General features: G+C 39.9%; 5 protein-coding genes across 8 annotated transcripts; 2 read left to right on the forward strand and 3 right to left on the reverse strand.

Annotated features, from left to right (window-relative positions):
- Positions 1–1,831: 1,831 nt before the first annotated feature.
- RB195_004847 (uncharacterized protein) lies at positions 1,832–2,607 on the forward strand (the record flags this gene model as incomplete). The annotated part of the gene is made up of 3 exons (XM_064182886.1): positions 1,832–1,845; positions 2,302–2,425; positions 2,497–2,607. 3 exons carry the CDS (start codon positions 1,832–1,834, stop codon positions 2,605–2,607), a joined length of 249 nt encoding a protein of 82 aa, XP_064034153.1.
- A 1,123-nt stretch (positions 2,608–3,730) lies between these two features.
- On the reverse strand, positions 3,731–4,018 carry RB195_004848 (uncharacterized protein; the record flags this gene model as incomplete). Its single annotated transcript, XM_064182887.1, has 1 exon — positions 3,731–4,018. One exon carries the CDS (start codon positions 4,016–4,018, stop codon positions 3,731–3,733), a length of 288 nt encoding a protein of 95 aa, XP_064034154.1.
- RB195_004849 (uncharacterized protein) lies at positions 3,954–15,871 on the reverse strand (the record flags this gene model as incomplete). 2 transcript variants are annotated; one of them, XM_064182889.1, is made up of 21 exons in its annotated part: positions 3,954–3,986; positions 5,860–5,903; positions 5,935–5,962; positions 6,549–6,620; positions 6,695–6,816; positions 6,889–6,960; positions 8,207–8,258; positions 9,049–9,146; positions 9,222–9,319; positions 9,375–9,493; positions 9,700–9,783; positions 9,843–9,932; positions 10,093–10,165; positions 10,807–10,946; positions 12,695–12,848; positions 13,100–13,191; positions 13,666–13,783; positions 13,841–13,970; positions 14,028–14,190; positions 15,626–15,751; positions 15,812–15,871. In XM_064182889.1, 21 exons carry the CDS (start codon positions 15,869–15,871, stop codon positions 3,954–3,956), a joined length of 1,968 nt encoding a protein of 655 aa, XP_064034155.1. The 2 variants fall into 2 exon arrangements, with proteins under 2 accessions (XP_064034155.1, XP_064034156.1); XM_064182888.1 differs by lacking the exons at positions 3,954–3,986; positions 5,860–5,903 and having other exon boundaries at positions 5,915–5,962.
- A 163-nt stretch (positions 15,872–16,034) lies between these two features.
- Positions 16,035–17,651, forward strand: RB195_004850 (uncharacterized protein; the record flags this gene model as incomplete). Of its 2 annotated transcripts, none has more annotated exons than XM_064182890.1 (4): positions 16,035–16,269; positions 17,155–17,222; positions 17,283–17,402; positions 17,496–17,651. In XM_064182890.1, the coding sequence occupies 4 exons, from the start codon at positions 16,035–16,037 to the stop codon at positions 17,649–17,651; spliced, it is 579 nt and encodes a 192-aa protein (XP_064034157.1). The 2 variants fall into 2 exon arrangements, with proteins under 2 accessions (XP_064034157.1, XP_013306012.1); XM_013450558.2 differs by having other exon boundaries at positions 16,228–16,273.
- Positions 17,652–18,998: 1,347 nt separating this feature from the next.
- RB195_004851 (uncharacterized protein) lies at positions 18,999–24,379 on the reverse strand (the record flags this gene model as incomplete). 2 transcript variants are annotated; one of them, XM_064182892.1, is made up of 15 exons in its annotated part: positions 18,999–19,136; positions 19,188–19,260; positions 19,329–19,414; positions 19,780–19,786; positions 19,824–19,915; positions 21,331–21,456; positions 21,538–21,716; positions 21,784–21,930; positions 22,075–22,231; positions 22,365–22,490; positions 22,558–22,649; positions 22,709–22,881; positions 23,951–24,156; positions 24,226–24,314; positions 24,370–24,379. In XM_064182892.1, the coding sequence occupies 15 exons, from the start codon at positions 24,377–24,379 to the stop codon at positions 18,999–19,001; spliced, it is 1,701 nt and encodes a 566-aa protein (XP_064034158.1). The 2 variants fall into 2 exon arrangements, with proteins under 2 accessions (XP_064034158.1, XP_064034159.1); XM_064182891.1 differs by lacking the exons at positions 18,999–19,136; positions 19,188–19,260; positions 19,329–19,414; positions 19,780–19,786 and having other exon boundaries at positions 19,805–19,915.
- Positions 24,380–24,846: the final 467 nt, after the last annotated feature.

Raw genomic sequence — 24,846 nt, forward strand, 5'->3', positions numbered from 1 at the left:
GTCAGCTCCTCATAAAATGTGTTTACTCCGGATACATCAGCCGGTGATGCTGGTGAGTAGCAGTTGATGATGTTTATGGATTCTTGGCGCTCACATCGGAAGCAAAGGATGGATAGACAAATTGATAGAGTCTTCTGCGAATCGACGCGATGGACCGTAGACAGGTAATGAAGCCGACATCCCTGCATCTCGTGACGAATTTGGTTAATTCCGCGAATGACGAACGAACGGTCATTCATCTGTCGCACATCGCTTTTGTTCCCTTGCAGAGCAATCACATGGAATTTGATGCGGTCTGCAGCTCTGCGAACGACACGTAGATCGACGAATTTATTTCAACTGTTCACGAAGTCTGGAAAGACTGAGATTAGATTCCCTCTCAACGCTCGCCATACCGTCCCTCGTGTGAGACGTCTGGACCATCTGTGCAGGGCACCAAGGCAGAACAGGCGAGGAGTTTTTTACGCGGTACAAGGCAGCCTTGCCAAGGCGAGATTAGCTGTTACCACAGGTTATCGCCAACTTATGCACATCAGGGAACCGTCTTGATTTGTTTTGTTTAAGTGTAGGAGGATCTTAGCAGTGGCTTGCTATTAGCTGGGATTCGATCTTCGATGAAGCGGAATGTTGGAATAGTTGGAAAACCCTGCGAAAGGACCTCCGTTGTGCATTGCAGATCGAGACCTGGAATCAGCTTCATGCCACAGTAAGCCAGTAGATAGTTGCGATGGGTCTATTTAATATAACTTTTGAAACTTATGCGTGAAAGTAGAACAGTAAAGCTACTATCCTCCACAGCTTAGAGATGGCTCAAATGTCACCAAGATTTGATAGTCACTAACTATCCACCTGGCATACTGGCATACACACATATGTACTTACAGTATCTACAAATCATAGTACGTTCACCGTATTTTCGATTCTCGGATTCCTTTCGCTTATCAGACCGCCGTCTTAACATCCACCGGTTTCGCCGATTACATGGTGTTCGCCCTCGAGCTGTATATGGCTAGTCAGGGAACAGAGAACCTCACCGACGACGAAACGCAGCTATTGCGGGTCAGCTCCGCCCCGTTGGCGAAACGACAGAATCATATCTGCAATGCTGGATCACTTTCACCCACGCGCCTAAGGTGATTGGCTTACGATGTTCGTTTAGTAGTGATCTTATCACGTTACCGTCCTTTTACTTAACGGAGCAAGCGCTCAGAGTTCATACTTGCTTCCTCTTTTAACCTTCAGCACAAAGCGCGATGAGTTTATCCGCTTGACAGATATCCCAACTATTCAAAAAACAACTGCACAGGTAACTACACCTACAGTGCTGTTGCTGTCGTCGTCCTTTGATCTACAGCTATGTACAGCCGTCTACAAATTGGTTTAAAAAAAAGATAATCTGAAGGTTAAGTGCTTCTATTCATGTCTTTGTAACGATAATAGTCGAATAGTTAGCAAAATTCTACTCTCTCTACAGCAACAGTAGAGGCGTTCCTCCTTCTTCCCCTCCTCCACCACACCATTGTTATTTTTATCATATTTTTCCGTTTCTCACATTTTTTTAAATCACATTTTTCCCCTAGTTCGAGGAATTCCAGTAAGACTACTTAGAAGTTTTACTGTTTTCTAGAAATATAAGACAACTTTGTAGAAGTCTTTTTTTCCTCTTTTTGCATGTATTACAGTGACGAAGCCGATGAGTTTCGAGTCACTTTTCGTAACTGTTCCGTGTTCGAGAAAAATGATCTTTTCGAAAACTAATGTGATGATATCAAGTTTTTTTTTTCAGAGATTCGCGTTGTGACCATCACATTTTTTTCTTCTCCTCTCTGGGATGAATCTGATACGGTTGGTTTATTTTTTTTTTACTTTTTACTACAAAAATCTTTTCTAATGCGAAGTTATCACTGTTATGAGCTAAAATAGAAGTTCTCTCGAGAGAAATCGCAGCGAAAGCGCATAATTAGAACAGAGAAAGTCAAAATTTCTCGGTTACGAGGTCAACCACGCAGGCAGGTTCTTCCAGCAGCAGCTTGATTTGAACGTTCCCCATAATGAAGGTTCTTGATGGATTTTAAATCCAGGATGAACACCGTTCGGTTGCATAAATGTTATACGTGTGGTAAATCAAAGGAAGTGATAGTGAACTTACGGATAACGCGCTTAAAAATTTAAAGAAAGTTATATTAATTCCTAAATTAATAAGTTTATAGAAAAATATGAAATAAAATAAAAATAAAATAGGAAGTGTAGACAAACGCTATGAGTAAACAACTACAAAAATTGCAAAATTTCATCTTTCAGGATTGCGGTGACGCTAGCGATCTTGGCGTTGTCCAGCGCATTCCCACTTTTTGAGAATTTCTCGTTAACAGATGACGTCGCAGAGACAACAACACCAGTTGTGATTCATCATCGCCATAGAAAGGTTCGCAAATTCATAAATAACCAGCTAGTGCAACTGAAGTACCTTAACACCAGTAGTTATTGCTGTTTCAGCATCACTATCGCCATAAACATCGTCGACGCAGCTTAGCATCTAAGGAAGAGGCTAAATTACGGAGAAACAAACACTTACTGCTAACAAAACCTTATTGGCCTTGGCCTTAAGCGCTAGTCGAAATGATCGAAGTCATACGGAAGACTTAAATGCCGCCTCGCCGAAGATCTATAGTGGATATCGGATCGACTCCTCATATTGAACACGTCGTTGTTGTCGTCGTCGTCGCCGTCGTCGTATGATAGCTGAAGTCGATGTGTTTGCTTTTTCCTGTGAGTGCTCCTTCAGGACACACACACAAAAGTAACTAACTGTGTACCACGTATTGCCTTTGTCTGTGTTTTGTCTGCTAAATCCCAACAATAGGCCTCGAAAAACTCAAGGAAAAAACTGGTAAATCCGCCCCCCTGCATCCAAATTGAAATGGTGGTTACTACTGATCGCTCATACTTCTTATCGATCTCAGTGCAATGGTAAGCATATTTATTAGTCGAAAAAAGTGCCAGTTACACTAGTCGCTAGTTTACTACTAACAGATTTTTCCGTACAATGTGTAGATGAGAGAAATAAATGTTTATTTGTCTGTTGATGTGTTTGTTGGGATCATTCAAATTGTAAATATCTTCTGAATAGAGATCGAATATAATAACGTGACCGAAAGAACGTTTCATCCAGGAGCATCCGCATGATCCGAAACAAATCTCATTTTTCCACTGCCTGGGTTTTTTTTATGCAGTATGTCTGCGGCCTAGAAGACCAATAAAATCTGAAAATTAGAAGACTAATAAACGAAAAACTAATAGGTTTACAATCAAAAATTAATAGTTTTACAATCGAAAATCCTGCCTGAGGTTAATTTTAATTTGTTTCAAAAACAGAAAGAGTTGTAATGGCTGCTCGAGCTCAAAGTTTGAGTGGTGCAGCAGAAGAACAACATCATAGCAGTACTGAAGAACTCACCTATTTAACTTATATATACGTTACACCTAGGATACCTCAGAATGCACCTCAGAGGCAATGTCGAGTAAATCCTACCTGGTTGAGGTTTCAGCAGCGAAACGCATGGTAGGGACATTGAGATAGAATGACACGCTGATTCCAATGATTTAATTCGTTAATGGTATTTTTTTATGCATTCAAGATATTTGGTTTATATAATTTTTATTAGTCGACTAAATAATTTACTTTACATACAGATACATGTACTTTCTATCTCTATCTATGTACTTGTATCTAAATAACTGGATGGCAACAGTGTTTCTTCTTTGTTAAAAATATCACTGATGCGACAACAAAGGAATTTGCATGTTTATTAAATAGTTTCGTACTCGTAGTACACAACAAAGAATCTAAAAAGTACACACGTATTTCAAAATCTGATGATTCTCGTAGTTTCCGATGTTGTACGACGGGTTTACACGCAGCATCCGTGAAAGTTTTCGACACTGGAATCCGCTCAACCACAGATAAATAAGAGACGCAACGGAGGCTACAAACACTCATGATGAAGACGTGCATCATGAGATCGATGCTATGGAAATGTGAACATTTTTGAAAAAAAAAAAACCGTAGAGTTCTTTAATCTGGCTACTATCATTCAGTCTCTCGATAAAAAGATAGGATTAAACGCATCACCCCCACAAATCTGAAATGTTATGGATTTCCGATGGCTAAAGACTATACGGTGTCGTAGATTGCTGAAACGGATGGGATAACGCTCATTTCTTCCTATTTGCCGTTGAAAAAACGACCCGGAAGATGCGGCGCGTGCGCAAGGGTGGCGCGCTCCAATGCAACTTCGAGCATTCCGGGATGCCGTTTTTCTACAATGAGTTCTATTGGAGCGCCCCACACACATCTTCTGGGCCGTTTTTTTTTACGGCGATTGGGAAGAAATGAGCGTTATCCCACCAGTTTCTGGAATCTACAACCCCGTATAGTCTTTAGCCATCGGAAATCCATACCACCCTAGATTCGTGAGGTGATCCCTTTAAAAAGTAGATACCAAGCATGACCGTAACCGCATTTCCCTTAATCAGCCCGAAAAATGGCGTGGGGAACGGTTTTCGTGTACGAGATTTCCTACGAGGCACACCTTTGTCTAAGGAAAAGTCCCGGTAAATCTGATACTTTGGAAGGATGAGACCATTGGTTGTCCAGTTTCGCAACCGTCGCAGGATCATCCTCTTTTTTCTGCGGTATACCCGACTTTCATAGTGTTAATGGAGTTGTTATTAGAAGGTATCCAAGACGTTGGAGAGTATAACACAATAGTTTCAACTGATTGATTATTGAAGGAGTCATAGCAATATGCCTTTTCCGGTTATTTGCACAGTATCGCACAGCCGTCCCTGACAAAATTTAGGTTTTGACTTTTACGGTCGTATGAGCAGAATTTCAATTTAAAGAATAATCTTCTCAACAGGGAAATTCTCGGAGATCAGGATAAGGAGAAAATCAGTAACGAATTTCCAGAATAAAATATTCTAGGGTTTTTGAAAATCAAAAATATTGTCGTTGTAGATGTAGACATAGATTTCCCGCTGAATACTGAGCAAAATCTTTGCAATCAAAACGGGTTTGTATCCTACGATTGTCCTCCATTCAAAAAACCATGTCTCTAGCATGTGACTATTAACTTCCATTTACTGGAGTAAATCATCTACAAAGTTCTGCTGTTAGAGTATAGGTACACAATTGTACGTCAATTATAGTCCTAACAAACCAGAGATTCTCTTTTCTCTTTTCCAAACTGGGCTTACTTGTAACTTTTTTGTCAACCATAGTCAAGGATGCTCTAAGGCAAAGTTGCTGAAAAAAAACAATGCTACAATCAAAACAATTCCGAGACTTTAGAAATTAATATTAATATTTATTACTAATACTAATGACATAAGCTGATCAAATGCTTGCAAGTTAAGCCACAAAAACTATCATAGCTAACTTCTATAATCAATAATTTCATTCTGTCTCTCGGCACCGTAACTATCGCATATCAGTGCTTTTTCCCCGTCACTCCTCTTCTTCCAGCAATGCGGAAATCAGCTGCACTGCGTGTGTGCATAGCGTAGAAAACCGAAACTCTCACAGCGCAAGGTGAAACGAAAGTGACGCGTGCAGAAAGTGATATCCACGACAGAATTTTCAGAGATAAAGTGTTAGCGAAAACTACAGGCATGTGGAATCAATAGCAAAGTTTTCAAAAAATTCTTATGATCCGAAAAAAAAAACAAAATTCGAAAATTTCACTACTGAAATATGCCTCCGAACTAGCCACGACACGACGTGAAATATAACTGAATTTCAGGTCAAATAATAAAAACAGAGGTACATGCTAAACAACGAGAACAGCGTTTACCAACCTGTAGCAACGAGATCAAATAACAAGTGATGAAACGAGTAATAACTCATGTCATATCAATACATTCCATCCTCACCGCCCGAACGAGCCATGTTTTGAGCGGCCTAAACACGCAAATCAGCTGAAAAATGGGGAAAAAATGTCGAGGAGGTGAAAATTTTAGCAGATAATTTCAGTCATTGAAGTGAAGCCTGCTTAGTTAGCGGAAAAAAATTCGATAAGAAGCGGAAATAGGGAAACAAACCATATATGTATGCAACTTTTCCTTGAAAAAAATTATGACAGGCCATCAGGAAGAAATCATTTTTCCAATGAAGCCTCTACCAACAGAGCTACCACAAAAGTAACTAGATAAAATGATCTGTGACCAAAACAGACTGATTTACCTCACAACTACATTTCTGAGTTAGAGTTAATGATCTTTTCACAATTTGATAAACATGGCCAAGTGAAAAAAGAAGAAAAAACATGAGGAAATTCCTTAGGATCTTTTCCGTTTGAATTTACACAGACACTGAAAACGTAGTAAGCTTGAACTCGAAAGTCGCGGAAGGGAATGGAAGTATGGAACCAGAACATATACACGCACGATTGTTTTTTATGCTGTTTTGTTTCGGTGGGGATTTTATTTTAAAAAACATGATTTTTCGATTTAATGATCGCTGTAAAAAATGAAGTGACAGTAATTACCTTTGTATTAATGCCAGCCAGTTTTGGACAGTTTGTGATTCTATGACCAAGACCAGAACAGTAAGCACATCCCTGCAAAAAAATTGAGAGATCGAAAATACAAGCATCAGGGATTCACCGAATTCGTATCCAATGTATCTTCGCACCTTGTCATCACTGTTACCAGTAGGCGGCTCATCTGTATCTCCAGCAAGATCTCTGAGAAATGCTGGCAGTTCTTGTCCGGCCTCAACAAGTAATTGTTTCAAGTCTTGCATCACCGACAAATCTGAAACGTTTCACTATTTAAATACTATTTCAACCTTAAGTTTTAACTTCAGAAATATGTTGTCCGACTAACCTGCTTTTCTATTGATAAATGTGGTCGCCATACCACGTTTCCCTGATCTCCCTGTTCGACCAATGCGATGAACTACAACGAAGAAAGAAAGAATTTCTCAAAAGAGAAGCGTGTTGTCTAAGAAGTCAATCATAGGCTTAAAGGCAACATATCACAAAATTGAGGACGTTGGGATCTGCCCACTAATGGATAGGGTTAGGGGGCGAAAATTCAACCCTTATTGATTATACAGAAAGAAAGCCCTTGTCGAGTCGGATCCCCCTACGGAACACCTAGTAACACTAGACTTCAAGAGCGTCACGTCTGCCAAGGAATAGGACAATATCAATAACCCACTGATTGTCAGCTCGCGACACGTACGCCTGAGTTCGCAGACATGGCCTTTAGGACACGTTGCTAACTGTTTCTTAAGAGGATATGGTGCGACAAAGCCGTTTCCCATGCAGTTTTTCTAGAATAATTAGGGAGAAAGCTCGCATACTCATCAACTACGCTCCTACCCCTATCTATTCGTAAAAATATCCCAACAACGTCAACTTCTTGGGACTTAGTTTAATCAATGTTGTGATTGATTGATTCAATGTGAAAATATCCTACTGTAAAGCCTTTACCAAAGAAAGTAGAACACCATTTAATATCACTCTGCAACTTAATTGGATTTCGTAGGTTTCAAATCCAAGGCTGCCCACAGAGTTCGCAGCCGCGCGGGCGGCGGTTTGGCGGCTCTGCGGTTTTGGTAGTTATTGACTATTCACAACGTGCGATCAATAACCACCAAAGCCACAGAGCCGCCAAACCGCGCGACCGCGCGGCTCTAAACTCTGCGGGCAGCCTAACTCAGATTACTGATTTCAAACGCAGCGCACCCCGATTTTGACGTGGGGCAGAATCCAGAGTAAAAGGCGGGTACTAAATTGCGGAATTCTGCGTAGTTCCGTCCATCCTTCCCCAATAGTCGTTCAAGAAACGGTGTGGGAACCGCTTACGTCCCTATGAGGTGCGTTAGAAAGCATTTCTATGAACACTTTCCGGTCCCTTTAACAATCTAATCATTGGTTTCACTCAAATAGGCTTATGAGAAAACATCACTGATTTTCGACCGCCTGCACTTGGATGTGGGGCGAGCACAACTACGGCGCACCCTTAAAAAAAACCGCATCCATCTTCCACGACATTTTTCAAGGACGATTTCAGTATTAGAAGTTAGAATAGGTAAAATTCGTTGTCAAAAAAAACGGATAGATAGATGTTAACAAGGCGTTAACGTGTGTTAACAAACGCTGTAATAAAAGAAAAAAAACAGAAAGCGTGCACCTACCATAATTCTCTATATCTTCTGGCATGTCGTAGTTAATAACGTGTTCAATACCCTAAAGCAAAGAGTTGAAGAAAAACGTTTTTTTCTCTCAAGAAAGAAGGCAGGATGAGTAAAACTCAGTGTCAAAAAACCCTGATAGATGTGAACAAGTTTAAATTATCTAGAGCTCAGCGACTGTCGTAACTGCTGACCCAATGACATATCCCGTTTGTGTACGTATTTATGTATGAACAGTGGCAGAAAACAAGTTCGTATTCTATAAGGTGACGCTTGCGTCATCAGTGTAGTCCATGAAATAGAGCAGTTTTAATTATGTCGTTGATTCTCCATTGAGTCAGACTTTTTTTTGCCCCTAGGATACCTCCAAGATCTTCTTATCGGTTTCTTATTCTAAACGGAGGAAAGAAAAAAAACAATATTGTTAAAAAAAACAATAAAACTACAAATGTCTAGAAATTTCTGTTGCACTAGTAGTTTTCAAAAATATGGAAGTAGTTCCTTCCTCTACAAGATCTCAGTACTTAAGCTTACTTACTACTTGCTTGCTTACTACTAATTAACCTAGCTTAAGTAAAATTGGATAAGGTCTTAATGAACAGATAGGGAGCGAAAATAAACGTTTTTAGACGAGTGATTAAGCCTTGCAGCAAAATTTAGAATTCTCTTCATTTAGCGGACGTTTATTGTACACAACGCCACCTTAGTCAAGAGCAAGCCCTTCCTGTCCTCTCTCCCTCAATTGTCTAATTAACCACTAAGAAAAAACAATACCTCCCGGATAAATTGGCAATAACAAAACAAATTGAAGATTTTTCAAATTCTAAATCGGAAGCACCACATACTTGGAAATCAAGTCCCTTAGAAGCAACATCGGTTGCTACCAGTACATCTTTTTGTCCATGACGAAACTCGTCAATTCCAATATGTCGATCACGTTGATCTACAAAAAGAAGTAAATAGTGAATAAACAAAAGTGCTTAGAAACAATTTGCAGGAAAATAGATTTTAAAGAGACCTTTCCCTCCATGAATCGATGCGACTTCCACTCCCTTCACCAGAAGATACTCATAAATATTATCCACGTCCATCTTCTTCTCGGCAAATATCAATACCCTGAGAAACAGACTTAGATCCTTTGGCGTACCAAGTTAAAATAAAAAGTCGATACTTGGGTGCAGTTTTCTGGAGACAATCTAAGATTCTTGTCAGTTTGTCTTCTGTTCTGACATACTCTATCTCTTGAAGTACATTCAGGGAAGCTGCTCCAGCCCTTCCGACATTCACCACCTAAAATAAGCTCATGATTGACTTAACCTCACCCTCCTACCCAAAAACTAAACCAACATAAACAGTGCAGTAGTAAAGGAATTTCTCTAACGCAAAACAGATCAAAATCTTAGAATTAGCATGCTTAAACTATATTTCATAACAAGGAATCCTGCATTTAAATATAACACAAAAACTCCTACTGTAGACATGAGCGAAAATCTCACCACTGGTCGTACAAGTGCAGATTTTGCAAAGTTTTGGATCTTCTTCGGCATTGTGGCTGAGAAGAGCAGAGTTTGACGTTGGGCCTAAATAAAAATAAATTAGGTGGTGATTTATCTCTCACTCTATTAAAATAAGGGCATACTTTGAAAAATGCGAATACTGACTTCAGTTCATCTTCAAAACCCATATCCAACATTCTGTCCGCCTCATCGAGCACCAGATAGCGACAGATCTAGAAGGTGTGTCTGGTGCAATTCATTCATGGTTTTTCTCAAAGCTTACATACATGGAGGTTTACAGTGAACTTCGGTATTAGTTTCACGTTTTAGATCTAATTTTCCTACAAAACAATAAGTAAACTGATCGCGACATTGAAAATAATTGAAGCCTACCTCAAGGTTAAAGATCTTTTTCGTCAGCATATCAGACAAACGACCTGGTGTTGCTACGCAGACATGGACTCCTCTGAAAATTTTTGTTAAGACGAGAAACTAAGAAAAAATGTATACATTTACGTGATCAACACCCACCAACAACAGTAATTGTTAACGTTAAATATTCATATATTATATTTTTGCTATTGTTATCGATTCTCATTTGCGCCAAATTTTGGTAAACTAAATCCTCCTTCAAAAAAAACCGATTACCGTAGCAGTTTAGGAATGAAAATCCAAAAATAAGAGGGATAGTTTTTTTCAATAAAATTGGAAAACGAAAGTTTTATAGTCTTCAGAACGCCCATAAGCCCAAAATTCAAAGGGAAACTCCGCGATATATGCTTCATAAAATTCTGTGTTAGGACAATTTGGGAAGAAAGATCTACGCTATAATGGTATCGGAGGAATATAGGCATGAAATCATATTCTAATAATTTCTCTACTGTGAACAGACATTTTTTACAAGAAAAACTGCAAAATCATTCGTAATTGTTGACTTTTGTGAAGAAGAAAAACATAAAGCACTGTTCTTAACAAGGTTCGTTCTCTTACAAAAATTTACGAAACCCATACTTTATATTTTTCGGTTGAGCTGTTTCAGTAGTTCCTCAGAATTAGCAACAAATCAACATTTGGGAAACATCTCCGAAAAAATGTGAGAAAACTCACTCTTTGAAAATTTGCGACTGTTCTCGGATTGGTACACCTCCAATGCAAAGACCGGCACGCAATTTCGGCATTTTCGGATCTTTCTCTATCCATTGTAAGATATCCATAATAACGTCATAAATCTGCCTGGCCAATTCGCGCTGTAAAAAATACCCTTAATTCTTACTTCGCCAATCAAAATGGAAGCCATTATGTCATTATCCTGAGTACTGGTATACAATATCGTGAATCAGAAATATAATCGGAGCAGACATTGAGACTGCTTCGACCTCTGAAGCTTTTGAAGAGAACAAAACACTTCACTTCACACTCAAAACAAAGTCCAACCCATCAAAACAGCAGAAAGGAGAGAAGACAAAAGAAGGGTCCGATTTTCAAGGGAAAAAAATGGAAAACTCGCATGACCTAGATGTGAGACGGGGATGGAGGCCTTTGCAGAGTTGTGTGTACCTCAATTTCACTGGAAGTCCTCTTCACTTCCCTTCTCTCTTGAGCTTGAGTAAGTCGACTGAAAAACGAACCCTTATCCGTCATATCCTGCTAATTTCGCCCTCAGAAATTCCCGTTCTTCCAGACATTTAGGACATTTTGCCTTCTCCTCGTGAAGATTGCGAATGGATCTAGGTATCCACACCACAAAAATACGAATTCTGCATCCGCATTTCTAAGATCGAAGCAGGGTTGAAAACCTCCAAATTGAGTTGAATGACGTGTTGAGAACTTCGATACCAAGGCAGCTGTAGACAAATTGATTAAATCAGCAAAACACGCACGAGCTTGCTTGTCAAGCTGATGTGCTACGGAATCTTCGCGCTGCTTATTCGCACTGATGGCGGCCACATATCTCGGCCGGCCCTATACTCAGGAAGAAGTGTTCAAACAGTATGTGACGAGGCCCATTAGTTTCAATTCGCAGCTCTATCCCTAATGTTTGCCGCAGCAATACTACTCCTATTAGGTTTTCATTCCCTCTAACCTTCACAATTCAAATTTTAAAGCCTCGTTGTTTACTTCTCGCAAAACCAGCCAACGTTGTCTCGCTCCGAACAACTTTGTGTTATAAAGGATGGAACGACTTGAAATGAACTGAAGTAGAGGAAATCGGAGAATTCAAAGAAAAAAAAAACTAAAAAGCGTTTCGACAAATGCAATGAAGCATACTAATCCAGCTAACAGTACTCGTAGCATACTGCCTACAGACCTATAATGATAACTAAAATACACTTTAATATACTTCACCAGTATGTCTCCGCGCTATGACCTCGACCCTAACCACATATACGAATAGAACTCGAGGATTGATTGTTGCGAATACGGAGTAAATGCTAGACCGCTAAGTTGACGGCGGATCACGATTGTTAATCAACTGTATTCAAACCACACCTGTACACCCTTGAAAAGCAATTGTTCAGACCTGTAAAGACAAACTTGCAACTTGCAATTAGATCATCTTTGGACGACAACCCTTCGGCCCGCCCCATTAAACACACGTTCGGTTGGAATCAGCGACTTATTTGACTGGCTCCACCCGATCTGGTGTCGAAGGCAGAAGGACAAAGGGCAAGGACAAAAGCTTTTGTCCTGTCAAGTAGCGGACAGGACATATCCCGGCAAATGGAGTGAGTGAGGAACAGGGCCAATCAAAGAGCTGTTTTCAATGTCTTCAACCGGAACATATAACATATAAGCCTGCTCATTCGCCAATCCTCACACCTAAAGAAACCTTAACATCCTCATTTTCAGCTTTCCGACTTTTATATATACTCGGAACTTCCACACACACGACTGCATATCAGGATCTAAATACTGCTCTCCATTGTTAACCTGCTGCGCAGGGTTGGTCTTCTGATTCAACAAATATAAACAGCTATCAAGTAAATGGACCAACCGATGGTACAATTATGAGCGCATACGGCCCTTCACCACGCTCAAACGGCACAACGTATTCCTGTTCCAAACAAAACATTATCAGCGGTAACACGAATGTGATCGTCTTTCCTGAGCCAGTCGATGCTATTCCAATCATATCCCGTCCAGAAAGACTGAATAGAAAAAAAAATGTAAATTCTTAGTTAGGTCAAAATGACGTGAAACGAGGTACAGTTGCGTAAGCAATAGAAGAAAAAAGGCAATGGAGCTGCTGGTTGCGATCGGGACGAGAGCCTTTTGCAGTACGTGTGCAGGAGCTGAGAGTCCCGCAACCACTACCTTTGCTGCACCACTTCGAGCGTAACCGCTTACTCAACTGCACCAGGTTTGATTACTATAAAAAGACTGCAAAAAAGGGACTAACGCGACCGGAATTCCCTGCATTTGGATTGCTGTTGGGATATAGATGTCCTTGCTTTCGAGTGCGAGGAGTATAGTTTTCGGGAACTTCATCTCCTTGAAAAGGTCAATTTCTCATGTAAAAACGGCATTTAGTTAGCTGCAGAATAAATAAGGACAGAATTGAATGCTAACTCAGAAATTGGCTTCTGAAAACATATTTTGCAGCTGTTGAAGACTCTTCTTCACTAATTTTATACAATTTGCAATAACTATAGTTATAATACAAAGTATACAAGCTACTTAGATTTTTTTGCTGCTTGTAAAATAAATTTTTATAAAAAAAAATGCATAATGCAACTACCAGACGTAAAGCTGAAAGCGGAAGACAGCTAATAAAGAGAAACTGCCCTCAGCTTTTCAATCCTTGTTTATCATAAGTTCGGAACACTAAGTAAATAGGAGGAATGTTTTTGAAAAACATTCCTCCTATTTACTTTCTCTTCAACAACACTATTTTCAAACTCCCGTTGAAGTAAACTCGTCGTTACCTTGTACATGATAACAAAAAAAATCCACAGAGGAACTAACTAGGAAACTTCCTATTGGAGGAGGGCAGTCCACTCCATCCACTGTTATGCCTCTTCGCTTCCTATATGATCCAAAATCTTCTTCAGTTTGATTACGTATGTGGGAAGGAGGCCGCCAACTAAAACAAGAACTTGTTGAGGCTCCTCTCAGTGTCATTTGAAATCTAGCAAATTACGATGTCTTGAACGATTCAGTGTACTGTACTCCTTGAGCGATTTCCACAGCTGCATGAAGTGCGCTGTTTTGGGTGACGCTTTCAAGCAAAATCTCTTCTTCGAGTCGCTGCCTCTCTCTCGGATCGATCTCTGTAAATTCAAAGTAAAAGAGAAAGGCAAAAAGAAAAAAAAGCAGAGGAAACCCACCTGCATTCTTTTCCCTCAATTCTGCATGCTTCTCAAGCAATGTTTTCCTGGACTCTTCAGATCTTTTCTCCTCTTCTTGTCTTCGCCTTTTCGCCGCCAGTTCCTCTTCTTGCTGCGCTGACGAAGGGGCGAGCACATGTTTTAGCAATGCTCGGCGGTGCATCTGCAGTTATACAGTAAGGTTGTTGTTGGCAAATTCCCCTCAAACCCTCGCTTTTAGGACCACAGCACTCTTCTTTTGAGGAGTACTAATGAACTACACACAATGTTCATGTTTCACTGGTAAATGAGTAGTACCTAGGAATTTAATTGCGAATGTATTGATTTTCTGTTAGAAGTAGTTTACGACTATTTAACGACAGTTTTTCTTCTCATTTGTGAGGATAATTAGGCTTCGAACATTCAACTAGGTTCACGCTTCGCGAGCTAAGAGTATCTTGCTTCACGCTCGTGGGAGAGAGAATTTGAGGTTCTGTCTTGCGCTGACGATTAGAGACGTTGCAGCAATCGCCAAGGCAAGAAAGAGGTGGGCTGGAGACAAACAGAAAGACACCCGATCCGATAATCAGACTTCTTCACAAGGTTCATTAAAGGGAAAATGGGATGATGTTCGTGTCTCTCGCGGAAAAAGAAACCATTGAGATGTTGCGCGCATCCCAACAAACGAAAGTATTGCTGGCACCCATTCGAGGAAATTTACTTGCATAATTCGGGGAAATCAAAGAATAGCGGGAATAAAAGTGGCACAGGTGATATAAACCTACACAGATATAAGAGATAAATATAAAAATACACTGTGTCTACCTCTACTCTTGATCAACCGAGAAGATAAGTACTTGAGTAATCTTCCTAGCTGACAACTGCATTGTATTTCCAATTATTACTACTATTACTTCCATATATTTTACGAACTTCACATAATAGGTGTAGTTATCTACCGAATCACTAAGCAGAGTCAAATTCCCTCACTGATATCATTAATGAAAGACGAGCTAAATTTAATTGGGTGCCTCGGGGTACTTCCGGTGAGTCACATTATTGCCAGAACTTGGTGGTTAATTCATAATTTAAAGGGCTTCATGCTCTATAGATACATTTTCTCCGCTATTGCGTAGGCGTGTTCCATCACTTTGGACAGGCAACCACAGAATTTCGTCCATGGCATAGATAAACAAACTTATCAGTTTTTCTTTTTCAGAAAACCAACTGAAAAACAAAATTTGCCTTGTTTATCAGAATTGTTTTGAAGCTTTAGGGGGGTCGTTATCTTGGCCAGATAATTTCTCCTTCATGTTTATCATGTTTAGGAGCACTTATTGAGATGGGAAATTCTTCCTACTAGTTGCCACAGAGCGTATGGAGTTGGAGACACTGCTGCCCGATTCTCAAGAAGACTTCTTAGACATGATTTCGTTGTTGTTCATCTTTCTGCGGAATACTACTTACGGTCACCGACGCTTTCCACAAGAAGTTGAACAACAATGGAGCCATGTCTAAGAAGGCTCATCGAGAGTCGGGCAACAGTATCCCCTCTCCCACTCGTTTTTCCTGCCCCAAACTCCCTTTTCCCCGAAGAGAAACAAAACCAGGATACTCACTTTTTCTTTGCGTCGTTGGGCAGCAGACAAAAACAGGTCATCAGATGGCTCCTCTTCATCAGATGATAAGTTCATTCCCTCTTTCCGTTTTTTCTGCTCCTCTTGCAAAATTTGCAATCTTCTTTGCTACAAAAGAAATAATAAACAGCTGCAATTGCTGTAATGAGAAAGAAGATCTAGGATAACCTCGTATTTTCGCTTCATTGCAGCGATATCGTCGCTCGATGTGTCTTCTTCTTGAACCATCTGAAGCAGCAAATTATCTAGGCGCTGAATATGTTCTCTAACACTTCTAAACATTTATTATTAGTTCTACAAACTTCAATCCTAATAGGAAAAAGGAAAAACGGAAATATACAGCAGAAAATGTTCCTCTTCTGCAAATGCACTACGCGCTCTACGGATACTCATGGAACAGTGGCAGAGAAACCGAGAAAAACGAGTTCGTAGTGCCGTCGCTGCTTTTTTGCCGTTTCTCGACGGTTTCGTTGGTTTTTGGATCCAAACATGGGAGCGGTGGAGAAGGGATTGGTCCACGAAACCCTTCGACGTCCTGAAAACTGCAGAAAAGGTCGTCTGCGCCGTGCCGGCGCTGCATCGTCATGCATTTCAAATCCAAGGCGATTGCGTCCCGGAGGAACGACGTTGGTTGGCGATGCACTATTTCATCATACCTCGTTCTAAAACACTCACATCCGTTCCGATACAATCAATTTTATTTTTGCTTGCATTTTTTGAGACATTTTTGGAGAGGAAATCTTCAATGACCTACACTCTTCTCATTCACAGCATTTCTACAGCTCTTCACGGCATTTTACACATTTTTCGGTCTCACTCGACAAAACTTTCGGTACCCAATCGATGAAATAGAATGAATCATTGAGTAACTCCCAAATCCGACCTTCTTTGAATTTTGGGATTGTAAAGTTGGGTTGCGTACTACTTTTCTGAGCAGAACCAACGAAGAAATACCGGTTACATAGTATCGATCGTCTACATTTCAGTTTTCTAAAAACCCCTAAATGAACAGCTAAGAACGCATATAATTCTTTCTACGTTTTCTTGCAACTGATTCACTTCTTTTCTCGAGAAGTAAATAAGATTTTTCTTTTCAATCTCATAGAATGAGCCCACTTTAGAAGTGTATCTCCGAGTTGATCCACGGAACGAATTCCTTCGGGCTCATCCTACATTTCTTTCAGGAACTCATTTTTAATGGAGCCGAATGGAGTTGAACATTTCATGTGCTTTTTCTTTACTTGTACAAATTCTTCTTACATTGCGGAACAAATGACCACGGCTATATTCTTTCATCCTTCCTTTTGTTCTCTAGTTTATTTCCTCTACAACATTTGCAAAGTCATTTTATAATGAAACTTAGGTGTTTACGAAGCTGACTTCAAAACATACGTTTCGTAGTAATCATGCGCTATCATACAAATATATTTTACTGTTACTTCAAAACTCGTTGAAAAGAATTCGTCATTTAGGGATTGTTTTCCGGATAGACATCACAGGTTTTTTTTTAGACATGGCAGATCCGGCGGTTCTCAAACAAATCAAGGTTCAAACCGGTGTGGTTAAGCGACTAGTGAAGGTATGTAGGAATTTTTGTGTATTTTGCTTTTGAACTGGAGGTCACTCAACTGTTTTCTAGGAACACGCTTCTTATATCAAAGAAGTCGAGAAGGAGACGCAGAAAATTGAGAAGATGAAGGCTGAAGCGCAGAATGAAGATGACCATTATGCAATAAAAAAAGCGGATGAAGTGCTTAAGGTAAGCATCAGGGAAATAATGTGTTTCATCCTATTTGTTTTTTATTCCTTATATGTTTCATCAAAGGAGACATTCGGCCTTTTTTGTTATTAGGAAACTCGCAGCATGATTGGAGACAGTGCTAGACGTTGTGTGACGGCTACGGCAGCTCTTAGAAAACTTGTCGACGAATGTGCTCTGGAGGAATGTCAGGAGCTTAATGATGCTAGAGCACAGATCGAAGCCGGTTCCGCTGTCACTATTGCGTAAAACACCATTGCAATAAGCTTTTTTTAAACTATTTTTTCTATTGATTGCCTTCGACTTTCTGTGTTGTTCTTGTGAACTTTTCGCTTATAATACCCTGTGTATTTCTCGATCTCAAGTTTTTCTAAACGATAAATCGCTTCATCAAACATTCTGGCAGCAACCATAGTGAAATAAGACAAAAAATAAATAAATATTCTATACTGTAGTGTTAATTGAGCTTGTCCAGGAACGTTTGCCGCCGTTTCTTGTTGTTATACATAAGCAAATCATCATTTTTTGACACATGAGAATAACTTCGGATAAATACTGAACACCTCTGCTGAAACTACTGCTTCATCCTAAGCGCTGTTTAGGCTTTAAAGAATCCCCAATGTGGCTATTTCAAGGAACCTCTTTTCCAGCTTGAATAATGCGGTTTCTTTGTTGCAATCCCTTTTGTGCGTTTCCACTATTTTTGAAGCTAAAAGATGAAAAAGCTGCGAGAACGCAATAAGAAATGCATGGGAACGCTCTTGCCCTTGCTACTGCCCTTCTCTTCGATTGTTTGAACGTTTATCAAATTTCCAAAGAAGTTTTCATTTGTTTTGTAGAAGGTCGTATGCGTTGATTCTTACGCAGTTGCTATTAGGTGAGAAATTCGTGTTTTTGAGATGAACGAACGGTGAAAGTGTGTGATTGGTTAGAACTTTAACTACGATTCGCAAGCATACACAATTCTGACAATAATAGACTTAATAGCTGACTAAGTACCAGCTACCGGATTCATCTAAAAAAAAATCTCCTTTTTTTTGAAAGCATTGCAGAACACAACACTAGAGTACACTGGTGTCAAAAGCATTTCGAACGCAATTACGTTTTTTCACTGACTGCTGTTTCACATGAGGTCGGATACAGAGAAACCGTACTGCTCTCATCAGAAGATATAAAGCCTGTATAGCCGGGTAATAACGAATTGAAGTTGCATAGATAGGTGACTGCACTGGACGTGGGACCCCTACTCAACTCTGCAGTCCGATTGCAGCAACTGTTTCCGGGTCATTTTAACTATGGGTCGACTATGGGGTCGGGTCGAAACGATCTGTACCTCAGTGCAGTTTCGTAAATGGCTGCGCTCGCCGTTAGCCTGACTATACCCGTGTTTTGTTCGAAGAACCGCTGCGTTGCCACCTTCTGCATCTGGACTTGCTGTTTAGTGTTCGCTGATCCTAACTTTGCCAAAGTACTTGCATTGATCAATTTCTGTGAAATTTCATTTACGTCGGAGGGAGGGCAAAGAAAAAAAAACGAAATCTATCGTGTCGTCACAGTGACCATGGCCAGCAAATGTTGCGTTAGAATGAGTGAAGGTTAGGGTACATGTGTCAAAGCTAACCATGCCAGCATTCGGTAGTCTGCTGCTGCGCAAACTTTTCGCCATTTCTCAATACTTTCTGCAGTAACTATCCATGAAAACATGGTTCTGGCGCAGCACACAGCTGGAACTTCCTGAAGAATATAACTTTTATTGTTTAAAAAAAAAGAGCATAGAGCTCCAACGACACGACATCTCTTTTTTGCAAGCAACGGCTTCCCACTGAACTCCCAGAAAGAAGTGATGAAATAGAAATACCTTGAAAGTAGAAGGATAATACGATGAAAATCACTACTATATTTTATCAGAAAAGATATCTCCCTTACCGACATATAATTAAATTAATCGATGGAATCTTCACCGAAAAGCAAAAACCTATACGTTCCAACTTGGGATTGTGGAAAAGGACAGACTGAACAATAAATTGAAACACAAAAGAAAACAAGAAAAACATCAGCAAAACTGCCAAATTAAACGGGAAAAAAGTCGTAATTAACAAAAAAAACAGGCATACTTGTATATATATCTTAGACTTCTTCGAGGAAACAAACAAGGAATAACGAACAGCTAGTTCGTGCCCACTGCACTACAACAGAGCCTCAAACTTTAACAGAAAAGATAGGGTAGATTGAACATTTGGAGTGTTATTCATATTCACAAACCCCCAATTCTCATCAAATGACGTGGAAATATCCATCATAACAGTCTTTCATCGGAGAGCACCCTTTCTACATCAACCAATAAGCAGAATTTCAATTACCCCGGTTCACATCTTACCACATAGCTGAACCGCATATTTTTTTCAGTGCTCAGTCTTATACGGCTCAATAGTAACTCCTCTTCGGATCGTTCCCCATCCAATCAGTCGCCAATGCTTTTCTATCCGCCGAGATAACGCAATCTTCTCACCAATCTGGAAAAAGAAACTACTAGAATCGTAGAGAGGAATGGAACAACCGTGATCGCTAAAAGCGTTGATAACTAGTAACAATGTCAGTGGATTAGCAGGTAAGTGGATAAATATATAGTAGCATTTAAGTTAGTGGTAACAATTAGATTTGAAATAAAGATCGTTGTCATAGAAAGGGTGGGTCATAAGAACATAAGAATTGAGACGATTTCCTCACTATTCCCCTAGTCCCCACAGGGGAACATGGTTAAATCAGAGGATCCCAAGAAAGTAGTTTCATATGAACAGCTTCTTTTCTTCCTTTTTTCTTCTTGTCATGCTACGAGAGCTCTTTTTCATTACGCCTCTACCGCCCGCCTATTTCGTTAAGAACTTCTTTCGCAGCGCATTCAAGATCAGATTTCCAGCATGAGAAATCTTCCAGGCCATCGTAAGGAATGAGCCCAAACTTAGTTCCCGCAAATAGCTTTAGGGATAGACGAATGCAGACACTTTCAGGACGATTTCAACAGGGAATATCCCGTCCAAGACCAAAGACGAGGACATCAAGGCGACAAACTGAGAAGCTGTGCTATGGAGGTTGTGGAACCCCCGATCACCTAAGCAAGAAGATGACGAACACAAACTCAGGCGATTTGTACCCACACACTCTCTTGTATTTGTACTCTTTCGATCTGGAATGTTTCGGAGAGATATCCTAATGCTCGACCGAATTTTCACTCCCCGTCGAGTATGACCTAATCAATATTGGGACTATAGCGACATGCATCGACTTCTGAGTTTGCGTTTTTGAGCCTCTTCGACGTTACAATCAATGTAGGTCGCTTTGAGCAGCTGTTGTATTAGCTGTTGCCTTGCTCAATGTCGTTAATGAAAAACAAATGCCACAAAATTCCCATTGCAGTGTGTCTAAAGGCTGCACTTGAACTCGTCTCGTCTCTTCTTATTAGTTTCTACACAAAGAGACTGTAAAGGCGACGTAACACCTTAGCAGGGAAAAAAAAACTAAATTTTCAACGGGTGTTGTTGTTCGCATTTGAAGAGAATGAATCATATCGACTGCCAAATGGGTTACCCAAGGTAATGATTATAATGTGTAGAAATAACTGGAAAGGGGGAAGAGTGCTGCGACGTATTGACTGGCATTTTCAACAGTGAGGTTATAGAAGCGAGATTGGAGAAGCTCCATTTTTTCTTCTTTTTTTCTCAATTTTACGAGCAAAAATGCCCACAGTATGCTACATAATTCTTACAAGAAACAAAACCGCTTTATGTTCTAAAACGATGGGAAAGCCTCAAGTTGAAATGAGTCGATTTAGCTAGTGGAAATTAATTTCGAACAACAATGTTATGAATACCAACGAGCCAGTATTTACTGCTTAGAAACTAGTAATTATTAGTAAGTAATGAAAAACTACCTCAGTACAGATAGGGTCAGTGAGCGCTATCTTTGCTGCCTCGCCCTTGACAGCGACAACCCTACAACCAGTAGAAAGAGATCCAATGTTGACCATGAGCACTTCTCCTTTTGCTAATTTTTGAACCTTGAATAGTGAAATAATTTAGGAAGTCCCTAAAAGTGCCACATGTCTCAAAAACAGTCCGTCTATCATATGAATTCATACTTTGGCGGCCTTCTTGTTTGCCTCAGTGCGGACTCCTAGAAGTCGCCGCAGCAAGAAAAAGTTGATCTCAATCTCAGTGAAAATATCTGGCAGAGTTCCAACGGCTCCTAAGATGTGACCTACCAATCGGTCACCACGGCACAACGTGGGGTCGATTTTCGTACCTACTCCAATCAATCCTAAACAAAAAAAAAATCCCGATTACAGTGCTATGACAAGCTGTGATGGCTATAGACCACAAAATACCTCCTGGTACAGCATACTCCAGTTGATTTTGCTCCGCAAATAGGGAAACTATTTTCGAAAAAATTGGGCGGCACTGGACTTTCCCATCACCTGACTTCGACACAATTCCAGGACGAACTTCGATTTCCTGCCCTACTCGCAGAATACCTAAACAACAAAATAATAGTCAGAATCATTTCAAAAACTGTAACAGTGACTAGTATTCCTCAAAAATTCTGGTTTTTCGCAAATCATCTCCAGAAGTTCTCCTCGAAAAATGCAATAACTAGGCCTCAAAAAAGAACCACATACCTCTGAGTATAGAACCACCAGCCACACCGCCCTTCAAATTTTCAACTTCTGAACCTGGCTTGTTAACATCGAATGATCGAATAACGATAAGGCGAGCTGGCGACGTAAAATCGCGTGAGGGAACTGGCACTTTCTTGCATAGGTATTCGCAGACTAGCTGGAAAAGTCATGAACTTATTACATAAAAATTAAGCAGAAATCAGGAATCAAAATCTAAGGCTGATTAATGACACTGACAAAATACACAGTGAGCTACACATAAAATTTCTGGGGCCCTTTTGGAAACTCACATCAACATTGTACTTGAGCTGGGCAGAAATAGGGATAACTGGAGCCTTATCAGCAACTGTTCCTTGCACAAAAGATTTAATTTGATCGTACTGCTCTCGTGCTTGAGACTCCTTTATAATATCCACCTGAACAGAGAACCTCGGTGAAAACTGTGGAACAACAAAATAATCGAACTACAAAAATGGAAAGCACCTTGTTTTGAAGGATTAATAGATGCTGAAGTTGCATAATTTCCACAGCAGCTAAATGCTCAGACGTTTGTGGTTGCGGACAAGGTTCATTACCTGAATTAGGTTAACCATTTTCATGTAAGAACACATAAAAAAAAACAACAAGAACTTGCCTGCAACTAAAAGAAACGCTGCGTCCATAACTGCCGCGCCGTTAAGCATGGTAGCCATAAGAATATCGTGACCAGGGCAGTCAACGAAAGAAACATGTCGAACACAGGTGAATTGTCCTCCGCATCCTGGTCGTTCACATGGAAAACGATCCGGAGTCGACGAACCAGCGGATCTATGCAAGTGATACAGGTGATGCAATAGAAATAAATTTACTACTACATCTTTGAAGAATAAGATATGTTAATGTATATAATACGAATTATAAAGTATTTGGCTTTGATCGATCTTTTTGGGATTCATCAGCGCTTTCGGCTACAATTGGGAAAAGTTGAGATTAAATGGACGCGTGTGCATGTCAATATTCCAAAAATTGAATAATAACAGCGATAGTGAGATCTATCGCTTTCAATTAGTTTTGCCGTTTATACTGCTTCGACGGTGCCTCTAAAGTCCTAAGGATAAAACAAGTGGAAAAGGACTTTGTAGAATTTGTAGAAATAGACTTTGTAGAAATAGGCAATTCTATTCATGCACTGATATACGCAAAAAATTGAGACTATAAAAACCACAAAGAAAGGACAGGTGGCATCAACCTTCTACAACGCGCTTTATATCAAATATACGCATTACATCATATATATGTATGCGCATATACATGTAAGATGTATATACATATAAGATGTAAAGTTATTACATAATTGAGGGATTTGCTTGTCTTTCTGTATCCGTCTCGCCACCAAAATAGAGATAGAACGTCGAATTCGACCTAGTGGACAAGATTTAGACTCGCATATGTTCAGAGTATCGCAATACGTTAAACAATTAAACCGCAGGTCGGCGTGGCAATGCCTTTTGTGAAACACTAAATTGGGAAACTAGAGAAATAGCTGTGAGTAATGCTTTTCCAAAGACAACTTGACGATTTTCCAACGCAGGCACACAGTTGCGGAAGGGCTAATCTAGGGCCCATGCATCCTGTAGCAAGTACATTCATATAGCATATAATGGAGACTTATGTCAGAGCGCTACTGGGACTTCTCGAAGCTTTCTTAAAACTATTATGTGGATTCGCTTTGTAATTTGATTTTGGGAAAATGCATTGGTTTTTCACGATGGTATTATGTTAGCTTCCATTAAAAAAAAAACTCCATAACAAAAAAACAATAAGCAAATTCAATAGCACTTCCTAACCTTCGAAAAGAACAAAGACTAATACATGGCAAACGTAAAGCATGGCTCACCTATAACAGCCAGGGCGTTGGCAGTCTATATTTGAACAACGGTAAATCTTAGCATTAGCATATCCTAGCTTGATCGTGATATTCCTCTCTAACTCGTTTTTGAACTTTACAGTGTGGACACCGGAAATTGCTTTCACAAGAGTTGATTTTCCATGTGCTACATGACCGATTGTACCGATATTGATTGTAGCTTGTCGTGAAATTACCTGAATTTTCAAAATCAGGATAAAGTGCTGAAGAAATGCAAAGCTGTTAGTGAAAAGAAAACAAAAAACCTCTTCAGTTAAAGGAGTGAGATTCTCAGCGCCTATCTTATCAAGGTCTTGTTTGGCTAACCAACTTTGCGTTTGATCCTGCTCGGTTTCTGAAGAAATTGCAAAATAGATCAAATAATTAGAAGTAGTTCACATTATACGCACCCTCTACCATTGTTGTAATGTAATGAAGGGGTCCAAGTGTGGCGATTAATTCAACAATAAAATTGCCTGAAAATAAAATCCATAACATACTCTACATCGGAACAGTAAAAACAATGGATCTTGGTCACTATTTCTCACAATACACTACAAATTTCCACAAGAAAAAAAGCTGTAGAGATGCTAAATCGAGTGCTAAATCAAGACTATTTCAGTTTGTAGGACTTATTACATGGGGACTCCTTCATTAAATGTTAAAGGATAGAGCGATGATGCAAAGGAGAGAGATTGGAGCGCGAAATCTCTGCGAATGCCTCGGCGGGCCTGGTGAACCCTGGGTTTGTTGAGTTCAACTGAACCGAGGGGTGTTCATTCTGTAGCTAATTTTCAACTTAAGGTGGACCAACGGGTAAAATGAGGGGGAGGGGGCACTCAATGCCGCCTTTATTTCTCGAAGTATATAACTGAAATCAATTGGGG

The sequence above is a fragment of the Necator americanus genome, chromosome I, assembly GCF_031761385.1.
Source record: "Necator americanus strain Aroian chromosome I, whole genome shotgun sequence".
In the NCBI taxonomy this organism is placed as follows: domain Eukaryota; kingdom Metazoa; phylum Nematoda; class Chromadorea; order Rhabditida; family Ancylostomatidae; genus Necator; species Necator americanus.